This window comes from Myotis davidii, unplaced genomic scaffold (assembly GCF_000327345.1).
Source record: "Myotis davidii unplaced genomic scaffold, ASM32734v1 scaffold14, whole genome shotgun sequence".
Taxonomy (NCBI): Eukaryota; Metazoa; Chordata; class Mammalia; order Chiroptera; family Vespertilionidae; genus Myotis; species Myotis davidii.
In genome coordinates, this window is record NW_006287372.1 from 272,031 (window position 1) to 282,894 (window position 10,864).

Sequence of the window (10,864 nt, forward strand, 5' to 3'; positions counted from 1 at the left end):
CGCCCGCCGTGTCAGGGCGGGGCCTCAGGCTTCCCCTCCTGCCTGGCTCTGCTCTCATCTCTGGTTCTGATTCAGAGCGTCCTGCCTGCACTTTCTTCTGGTATTTTTTGTTTTTGTTTTTTAATTCCTTTCCTCTTTATGCTGCACTGCCCTTCTTCCATTCCTTCCCTTCCCCATTTCTCTTTTTTACCCCTTTCTCTTATTCCAGACTACTTCTGACAAAACACAAATGGCAGGTACCTCGCAACTTGTTAAACCTATACTAGGGAGTAAATATAAATAAATACACCAGTATATGATATGAATTATTTATACAGCATATAAATTATATGTAAACCATGTAAATTATATACACCTTACAAATCAGATCTATATATAGATAGGAAGACTGGTGAGTGAGGGCCACACCAACTGCCCCTATTCTCAATAATTCACTTGGCCACACGCTGACCTGACAGCTCAGGGAAGGCCTGCAGGGCAGTCTTGCAAACTCAGATCTAAAGTCACCACAAAGGATGGTCTGAAATTAAACTTCAACTAAAAGCAGTGGTGGTGGGTAGTTACGTCCTAGGCCAGTATCTTCACTGACAAGGTCAACCTTTACCTTCACTGAGCCTATTGTCTTTTTGCATCTATGATAACACACCCTTGAAATGTCTGGGTAACTTGTAACCTCCCTTTTTCAGGACCCCTTGGGGCACAACCTAATGTGCTGGGCGCCAGGACAGAGACCACAGATTCCTTCATTATCATGTTAATTGATCCTACCCCCACCTAAGCATGTGTCTATCATTTTACTTTTTATCCAATCCCAGGGGTTCCCCCCAGCCCCTGCTTTGCTTTGTCCCATCTCTCTAATCTATCACCAGTGGGTTTCATGTAACCCACCCACATCCCTCCTTTGATTGCAATGTATAAAAATAGATGAGAAACCACCATTCTCTGGAGCATTATCTCAAACCGTTGAGGTTCTGCTTCCCGGCAATTGTCAACAGTTTGGCTCAAATAAACTCACAAAAATTTTTTTACAGGTTTGAATGTTTTTATGTGAACATTACCATTTAGTGAGGACTTACCATGCTTCAGACACTTGCATTTTTATATGCATTCTTTTACTCAAACATTGCAACAGTTTCAGGACGAAGATATGACTTCCATACAGTTGAGGAAACGTAGGCCCAGAGAAGTCACCTGTCTTCAGTCACACAGCAAAGGCAGAGTGGGACACACGGACCCAGAGGCCACACTCCGGGACTCCCTGGCACAGCGAGGCTGCGCTCTGTGAGACACAAGACTAGTCTGGGATCCTTGAGGTCCTCAAATAACAGGTCTGGCCGTGTGGGATATGCAGTCTCCGGTTGTAGAGGGAAAAGCAACGCGCAGATCTGAGACATCCCAGCCTCATCAGGAACAAGAAAGTAGGTTACCTGGCTCCGTGCTTGTGAAGAGCTCGCTGGCTTTCTTTCACCGAAAGGCAAGGTGTTGTCACCACACGCTGCAGGTGCAGAGCTCTTAGATGTGTGACCAATTCTCAAACCTCACACAGAGCCAGAACTTTGTTTTATTCTTCTAAAAGTGCCTGAAGTATCTGAACTGGATACCTCGATTTGTCTAGCAAAACATGCTTATATGTTCTTAATAAAAAAGAAAACCTCAGAAATCAGCTTTTTTGGTTCTTTGTTGTCAGACACCTTAAAACAAACTTGTCAACTGCATGGTGACGAGTTGATTCATAAACCAGTAAAACGTTCCAGGCATTTGCAGAAATGTCATCAGCATCCTCTTTAAACCTCCTTTAAGCGAACGTGGTTCCGCTCATAGGTAGAAGATCAAATATCTTATTCTCTCAAATTAAAATCACTTCACGCTTCCTCCTCAAATGAGCAGGAGGTCCACCCTTTTCCTAGGAGCCTCCGCTACTGCCTCTCAGTTGTTCACAAGTCACTGCGGGTTTTCAGTCCAGAGTGGCTGTTCTGCGCCCAAAGGCCCGCCTGAAAGCAAAGGAGGAGTCCTCCAGCGCACAGGGCAGTCCAGCGCGGCTCCCACTTTGGATGTATTGCAAACTGGTCCCACAAAGTCCAAGATTTTTGTCTGTGAGTCCAGGTGGCTGCAGGGTCCTCAGTACCTAGTGCATCGCTCCTGAGTTCTCAAAGGGGCAATTTTTAAACTGCATTTGCAGTCTTTCCTCCCAATCAGGCCGAGGTGGTTGGGAGGTAGGGAGGGGCCAGGCTCAGCCTGAGCCACACAGGGAGAGAATAAACGCCCCCCAGTGTGCAGCCCAAGTCACAGGCCCACATTTCACTAACCGGGAGTCCCTCGGGGACTTCATCCCTGAGAGAGGTGCTAATGATGCTAATCCCCAAATGGAAGAGAGGAGAGATCTGAAGCCCTGGCTCCTCCCCAGACACCTGACTGTACGCCCGCCTGCCCACCCGAGGGGCTTCTGGGGAGGATGGCCTCTGTCAGCCAGAGCTCGTGCCAGGCTTCTGCAAGGGCAAAAGGGGCCCAACTGCCCTGCATTTGGATCTGGGTATCTTGCTAAGCCTACTTACTCCCAAGAGATGACTGCTTGTAAATGGCAACTCCTCTCACTAAAAAAAAAAAAAAAATCAGGCTCACATCACAAGACTTTCTTGGGTAAGAGTTGTTTAGGGGACTAATTTTTTTTTAATATATTTTATTGATTTTTTACAGAGAGGAAGGGAGAGGGATAGAGAGTTAGAAACATCGATCAGCTGCCTCCTGCACACCCCCTATTAGAGATGTGCCCACAACCAAGGTACATGCCCTTGACTGGAATTGAACCTGGGACCCTGGAGTCCGCAGGCCGACGCTCTATCCACTGAGCCAAACCGGTTAGGGCAGGGGAACTGATTTTTTTAAAAAAGTACACAGCGCCCTCGCCGATTTGGCTCACTAGATAGAGCTTCGGCCTGGGGACTGAGGAGTCCTGGGTTCAATTCCGGTCAAGGGCATGTACCTTGGTTGCAGGCACATCCCCAGTAGGGAGTGTGCAGGAGGCAGCTGATTGATGCTTCTCTCTCATCGATGTTTCTAACTCTCTATCCCTCTCCCTTCCTCTCTGTAAAAAAATCAATAAAATATATTTTTTAAAAAAGTACACGGCAATGTGCAGGTTCTTGAGGTGGAGTCTCCTGGGTAGCTGACAGCACTTACTGTTTTGACATAAAATAGTTTGGAGCTGCAGATATCGGTTAAGCCCTGATGTGCCCTGTAATGCCAACAACTTTCCCAGATCTGAGAATCCTATATAATAAAAACTTAATATGCAAATTGCCCCCTCGACCGGCAGTTCGACCACTCACTATGATGTGCGCTGACCACCAGAGGGTGGCGCGGAACATGGCGGGAGTTGGCAACACGGTGCTGGCAGTGGGCAGCAGTGGAGGTTATACCAGAACCAATGGGCCCCCAGTGAGAGCAGTACCGTGGTGGGATGGTGGAGCAGGTGAGTGGGCAGCGCCAGGCCAAGGCGGGTGCGAGTGGGGGGAAGGGGGCCTGATTGCCCCGCAGATGGTGATCAGCAGCAGCGGCAGCTGCCCGGCTCCCAGGTGCTAAGAAAGCCGGGCAGGGGCCTGATCACCCTGCCTATCGCTCCGCAGACGGTGACCAGTGGTGGCTCTGACACTTCCATTATAGAGAAAGGGCAAATAGCAATATTAAAATATTTCTTCTAATTATTTTCTTTTCAATGTGCACAAATCCATGCACCGGGCCACTAGTATATATATCATAGACATTTATGCTTGGACAATGTATCACAGAATCATCCCTCTTAAGGGATGAAACTTAAAAAAAAGGAATTTCATCCCAATCCAAATTAGATAAATTTTAATATATAAATTGTTTTCCACATCTATAAGAGAAATAAAATAGATTCCAAGTCCAAGTACAGAGAATGCATTTTCAGCATGGAAGACCAATCAGATACGCCTAAAGTAACAGTACTGAGGAGTCCCCTGTGTGTTGGGCTCCGAGAACCCTGCTCCTATTAACTCATTCAATCCTCACAAGAACAGCATGAGGTAGGTATGATCATCACCCCCACATTCCACATGAATTTAGGCAAAGAGAGATCAAGTAATTTGACCAACATCATCCAGCTGACAGATGACAGAGCTGAAATGGGAGACCCAGGCACAGTCTGGCTTGGAGCATATGACCTTGACCGTTATAGATGTTACTGATTAGTTAATCCAATAAATGTTTAATGAGCATCTACTCTATCCAAGGCATTGTGCTAAACACCGTAGGCATTCAGAGAATGCAGGGTCCCTGCACTCAAGAAGCCCAATGCTGATTGCTGCCTCCACTACAGCGGTCGGGTGTGGTTACTTCCATCAGCCCGAACCTTCTCTCCGCCCATCACCCTGTGGTGCTGCTAGGTCCTGGAGTTTCATGCCCCAACCGCAGACTCAGGAGTTGAGCAAAATCTTACACCTCAGTTGACCTTTTCATTTTACAGATGTGAAAACTGAAGTACAGAGAGTGTCTTGCTAGCTCTCAAGGTAAATGATAAAGTGCAACTAGGATGCTGGTCTCTCATCTCCCAATCACTAGAATATGTTCATAGAAATGCGTATGAGTGAAACTGGTGCAAATTCAATTATACTTTCTACTCCTAAATGGAGGTTTCTGTTGAAAGGACTCAGCAGTAAAAGATTCCATGAGGGCAATTATCTATATACATAAAAGGCTAAGAGTCCCCTCAGGAATTCAACCTGGAGAACTGGAGTTCAGTTTCTTGCTATGATGTGTGCTGACCACGAGGGGGCGATGTGGAACATGGTGGGTAACCAGCAGCAGTGGATGCTGAGGGAGCAAGGGAAGGAGGAGGTAGGGAGGAGGGAACCTGATCCGCCCTGATCGCTGGCCAGGCCTAGGCACCCTACCAGTGCACGAATTTCATGCACCAGGCCTCTAGTCATTTTATAAAGGGAATAATAATGAGCCACCACCAGGCTGAAGCCCATCTTTTATAAATCTTGGTATTCATATACCGAATTTGGTAAAATTAGAAAAAAAGAACTTTGGTTATCTTATCAGCTGGCAAACTAATTAACCAATACTATGAGACTGTAGGGAGTGCCCCTCCTGTAAAAAGTGGGATATTCTCAGAAGCACTGCAGGAGGTGTTTTTAAATTGCTCTTTCCCAATTAAGAGACCGTAATGAAGTGTCATAATCAAATCCCACTCTATAAAGCATTTCCAGACCAACACAGCACAGTGGCCTCCTCCCGAGCCCCTGTGTGAGAATGTATGCTATGATGATGGATATATTATAATGCGTACGCCTCCCCCAGGGCCAAGTTTTCAATCAGATCGGAAGGGGGCTGAGAGCAGCATCGCTGTAGATACCCTCCGATGCCCCACAGGGTCTCAGAGCGGGCATGCTGCCGTGCTTTGATTGCTAGAGCGGGGAGGATGTTTCCTTTCCTCTCTTGTGATCAGGACACACCTCTTCTTCACCTTGTACAACAGGAGAATCAGCAGCAGGTCACACCCAGAGCACAGCGCCACCGTGAAGGGAGCCACGGAAGCTGCGTCGGCCTGGGACTCGGGGAGGGCGAGCTGGATGATGGCCAGAGCCAAGAAGCTGTTCAGGGCCCCGCTTTCGATAGCCACAGTCTTGCACACAGCGGGAGGCATCCTGCAGCTTTTAGCAGAGCAGTACCCGAACAGCAAACCCAGAGCAGGAACTAAGACACCCAACAGAAGCACCTCTGGGCTATCTGTTCTTAGAAACACCAATCCCATCCTGAACATCAAATAAATCCCCACAGACATTAAAATAAAACTCAGAGGTCTAATGATTCTCTCCAGGATGCTTGCTTTTTCAGGTGTTCTATGCTTGATGACTATTCCAGCTGATATAGGTACAAGTATGAAGAGGAGTGTTGACATAATTTTCGAAACAGGAACATGGAAGGTACCGGAGAGCCCTAAGATCCTACTGTACAGGTAGGAATTGGCAGGCATCATTACCAGAGCCAATACCGTTGATGTGCAGGTCATCAAAATGGCCAAAGTGATGTCTCCTTCTAGAAGCAGAGCAAAGAGATAGCCCCCACCCCCTCCTGGGCACGTGCAAGTCATTACAAACCCAAAAGCCAGTGCCTCGGGCAATGCCAAAACCTGAGTCAAAAGAAATCCACAAAACGGCATCAGAAAAAACTGTGTAGCTGCCACCAAAATTATTGGCAAAGGTCTCTTCCATACTACGCGGAACACCTGCAATTCAATCTTGCAGCCGAATGCGCACTTATTTAACAGGATCATTGGCAGAATCAGCAGAAGGATAGTTCTGTCCATGTGCGTGGATGCCTGGAAAAGGCTGTCCGGCCTCCGTTTGAGCACTTTGACTCTGACATTCTTTATTTCTTCAATGAGTCTCTCCGGCCTACCTTCAGAGTCCCACAGTTGAATGGTCAGGTTGGTCTCTCCTTCTTCCTCCGCCACTAGTTTTATGATGAAGGTTGTGGCACCGGAGGTGGCCCTGGTCAGGTTCACCACCTGCAGCATCTCAGGGTCTTGGAGCCGCACAGAGAGGAAGCTGGCGCTGGGCCGCTTATCTCTGTAAGTGGATCGGACTAGGACGGTTTCTTCGGTCTTTGTGAAGAGCAGTATTTCAGTCCTCGCTGTACTCAGAAAACTGAGAAATGGCGTCCTTGCTTCTCCCAGTGTCACAAAAAGCAAGACAATCAGAAGTCGTCTAATCATTTTGAAAGCTTAAATCAATCACATATGCGAACGCATCAGAGACAACGAGAGAACGTTCCTGGGAGAGGCGTCCCGATGCCGGGCGGAGGCTGAGGCGAGTTGTTTTGCTGGATCAAAGTCCAGGAGGAGGGCCTGTTCTTTCAAACAGAACCTGGCTACCTCGTGAGTGACACAACCTGCCCAACCTGTAGTTACGAAAATGCCCCAGCCCCGGCATTCTACAGCTCCAGCGGCTCACAGCAGAAACCCGATCTCTTCCTCATTTTCTGGTTTCTGCTAAGGAAAAAACAGCCTCCTCTTCCCTTGCATTTAAAAACTTACACCTTTTTTAGTTTTCTTTTTTCCTAAGGAAAATCTACACTAGAAACAGTCACGACCCAAAAATATAAAATAGATATTGAGGGGGCCTGCAGGTAGGTGGGTGAGCCACGTCAAAATCAAACGAGTATTTATTGGCCACGTTTGCTGGGTGCTGGGCCTGGAGCAGGCGAAGGGGAGCAATCCAGCCAGTCACCGGCTCCACCCTCTCCTCCTGCGGCTCACCCCGGCAGCCCCTGAGCAAACTTAGACAACCGCAGAGCCCAGAAACTAGCTGGCCGTATCCTGAGGTGGCTATAGATTTCCTACAACTCTGGAGAGAGTGCATCTGTTAGGCAAAATCTGAAACTGGTTTTGGAATCCTTAAGTAGAAAAACAATTTTCTGGATGGTAACCGGGGAGCTTGGGAACCGAGGGAAAGTGGGTGGCCAGATGGATGGCCAAGGGACAGCCTGTCCCTGCTGCTGGGCACCATGGGGCACTGGGAGGCCCCGGGCACTAACTCTGTAACACCCCTGCCTCGTCACAGCTAAGGGCATGTCATCCCACTGCCCAACCGAGGTCAGAGGCCTGTGCCTTGCCCGCTGGGAATAAGGAAAAGTATTGGGGTTTTCTAGTGAGGACTTACACCCCACATACTCCCATAATGATGTATTCCCAAACAAGAGGGGGCTCAGATTCTAAGCAGAAAAAAGAAAAGAACAAATCCACTGTGACTGTCTACTATAGGGTGTCCCCAAAAAGCATACCTATACTTTAACAGCTGATAACTCACTTAATTTTCACTTGTTTTCAGGTTTAACTGATTTGAAATAATGGGTGAAACCAGGCTAAGCTTTGAACAAAGAAAACTTATCCTTAAGTGCCACTAGACTTTTTTTTTATGGGGATACATAAAATATAAAGTTTAAGGTACAAAACTGGCAACAGTTGATGAATTGAGGGTGCACAAATATCGAACGAAATGATTCTTGATGTTTGCGATTCCATTGCTTCCAGTTATCAGCAGTGCCTGGACCAGAATGGTCATCAGTTTGAAAATAGACACTGACAAAAAAATTATTCATTTCTGTAAATTCGTTTAAATATTTTTGTATTGATTTTCAGAGAGAGAGGAAGTAAGAGGGATAGAGATAGAGACATCAATGACAGCCCTAGCCGGTATGGCTCTGTGGATAGAGCCTCAGTCCTAGGACTGAAGGGTCATGGGTTCAAGTCCAGTCAAGGGCACAAACCTCAGTTGCAGGCCAGATCCCCCACCCTGGTTGGGGAGTGTGTGGAGGCAACCAATTGATGTGCCTCTCTCACATTGATGTTTCTCTCTCCTTCTCTCTTCCTAAATTCTCTCTAAAAATCAACGGAAAAATATCCTCCAGTGAGATTAACAACAAAAAGAAACATCGATGAGAGAGAAACATCATCAATCAGCTGCCTCCTGCACGCCCCCTATTGGGGATTGAGCCCGCAACCCAGGAATGTGCCCTGCCCAGGAATGGAACCATGACCTCTTGGTTCCTGGGTCAACACTCAACCACTGAGTCACGCTGGCCAGGCATTTCTGTAGATTCTTTTTAAATTTTGAAGATGAACTGTTTGTTAATAAACACTGCTTTTATAATCATTCAAAGTGGGTATACATTTTTTGGACACCCTGTATTAAACCTACAGACCTGATAGTCTCTGAATCTATTCCCACTTCAGCAGATCCTTCATGAATCAAGGCAGAATCTGTGTTCAATGCAAGGACAGTTTGGAGTAAGTATTTTTGCACCAAAACATTTACTCCTCAAAAACTGTTAAAGCAATTTTACTGGACATTTTTTAAGTTTTTAAAAATTCTACTTATGTAGATTAGTCTTTCAAATGCAGTAGACTTTACGCCTGAAACTAATATAATACTGAATGTCAACTGTAATTAAAAAATAAAAGTTTACACTTTTAAAAAATGCAATGGAACTTGTAGTTCATAAATTGTATTTGCATGTACCACATCAAGACATGGGCAGATGCTGAAAATAAAGAACAGAACTAATGTTTCTGATATCTCAGTTAAATTCCCAGAGAACGTTCCTAGTTTAAAAAGACAAAAATAAAACAGAAACTTCATAAAACCAAAGCCGTCTGTACAGTCTGTGAGCAAGTTTTTTTAAAATATATTTTATTGATTTTTTTACAGAGAGGAAGGGAGATGGAGAGTTAGAAACATCAATGAGAGAGAAACATCGATCAGCTGCCTCCTGCACACCTCCCACTGGGGATGTGCCCGCAACCCAGGTACATGCCCTTGACCGGAATCGAACCTGGGACCCTTCAGTCCGCAGGCCAATGCTCTATCCACTGAGCCAAACCGGTTTCGGCATGAGCAAGTATTTTAGCTCCCAATTTTAGGTGCCCAGGTCACAGCTGTGAGGAAGGGACCATTTGTCCTCCTGGTTGCGATCTGTACCCTTTCCCGTCACCAGGCCCTCTGGCCCTCCCCTTGCCAAAGATCTGTGGGGAATGACACCGACACGCCCAGAAAAGCGTAATGATCCATCCGCCACACGCCTTTACTGGCTAATGACATTGCAACTGGAGCTCATTTGTACCCGTCTGTTGTTACAGCGACAGTATCGGAATTTAAAGCTGTCTGTGGGTTTCCTACTTATAATTCTAGTCGTCTGCAAGAGGTGGACAGATACCAGGTCGGGTGCGAACAGTCAAAACCTAACATTTCATTGGGCCCACTCCACAGAGAGCCCCACACCAACGCCCGAGAAAGCTGTCTCGTCAGTCATTTGAAGTGCGAAGCTCGGGCTTCTCTCGCCCACAACCCGTGTCTTTAGGGGCTCATGCTGGAGCCCCGTCCCTAGAGCCTCTGAGGAGGCTGGTACCTGTGCCTTCCAGAAGCTGGCCCGCTATCTGGAAACTGACCTCCCTCACCAGACACGGATGCCGACTGACACCAGTCCTTCCCTCCGCGCCCTGGCTCCCCTTCCCGTCTGATCATTGTCAGCTCTGCCTTCGCCTCCACGTGACTCAGCTCCTGCTGCCTTCCCTGCCCTCTGCTCAGCCCCACTGGGACCTTCTCTCCCATGTTTAGCCTCAGCTGAGTCCTGAGACGTGTGCTGATCCCCTGGCACGTGCGAGTAATTGTGGCACATGCTAAGGTATTCGTGTGTATGAAAACTTTCTGGTGTCTGGGAATAGATTTAAGGATTATTTCTACTTCTGGTCATACAGTTTGTGAAAAAGAGCTGTTGGAACACAGCTATACTTACTGTCCATCTGTTCATTTGGTACTTGTCACACAGCTTTGCACTGTATTTACCATGGAAACTAGAATCAAATCCGTATCCTTAGTAGGTACTCAAATAATCAGACTAATAAATGAGTATTTAAGCAGCTGATGAAAGTCAGAAGCTATCTCCATTCTTTGCATGAAAATTATACGACGAAAAATTAGAGATGAAATGAACATTCCAAATTCATTTCTTTAATTAAACCTAAAGCCACTCTGCAAGTCCATGACAATTAAAATAGAAAAGGGACAAAGAACAAACAGAAATAATTTCTGTTCCCTCCATACAGTAGTCCTTGTTGAGGGTACAATGTAGTCACTCTGGGCATGCATTTTGCTTTGGTGGGTAGAGGAGACTGCCATCGAGTTGAGCTGCGCCTTCTTTCTTCTCATTTGAATCCATTCCCACAAACACACACAGGTGGTGACGTCCAGGAAGACAGCCTCTGTCAGAGCCATGCCCGCAGCAGGCAGGTGTCAGCAGGGAAAGCACTTCACCCCCCAGGCCCGGGGATCCTCATCGG

The 10,864-nt window shown here is 46.8% G+C and overlaps 1 protein-coding gene across 1 annotated transcript; it reads right to left on the reverse strand.

Annotated features, from left to right (window-relative positions):
* Positions 1–4,884: 4,884 nt before the first annotated feature.
* SLC10A5 (solute carrier family 10 member 5) lies at positions 4,885–6,962 on the reverse strand. Its single transcript, XM_006759127.2, has one exon. It carries the CDS (start codon positions 6,740–6,742, stop codon positions 5,402–5,404), a length of 1,341 nt encoding a protein of 446 aa, XP_006759190.1. The 5' UTR covers positions 6,743–6,962; the 3' UTR covers positions 4,885–5,401.
* Positions 6,963–10,864: the final 3,902 nt, after the last annotated feature.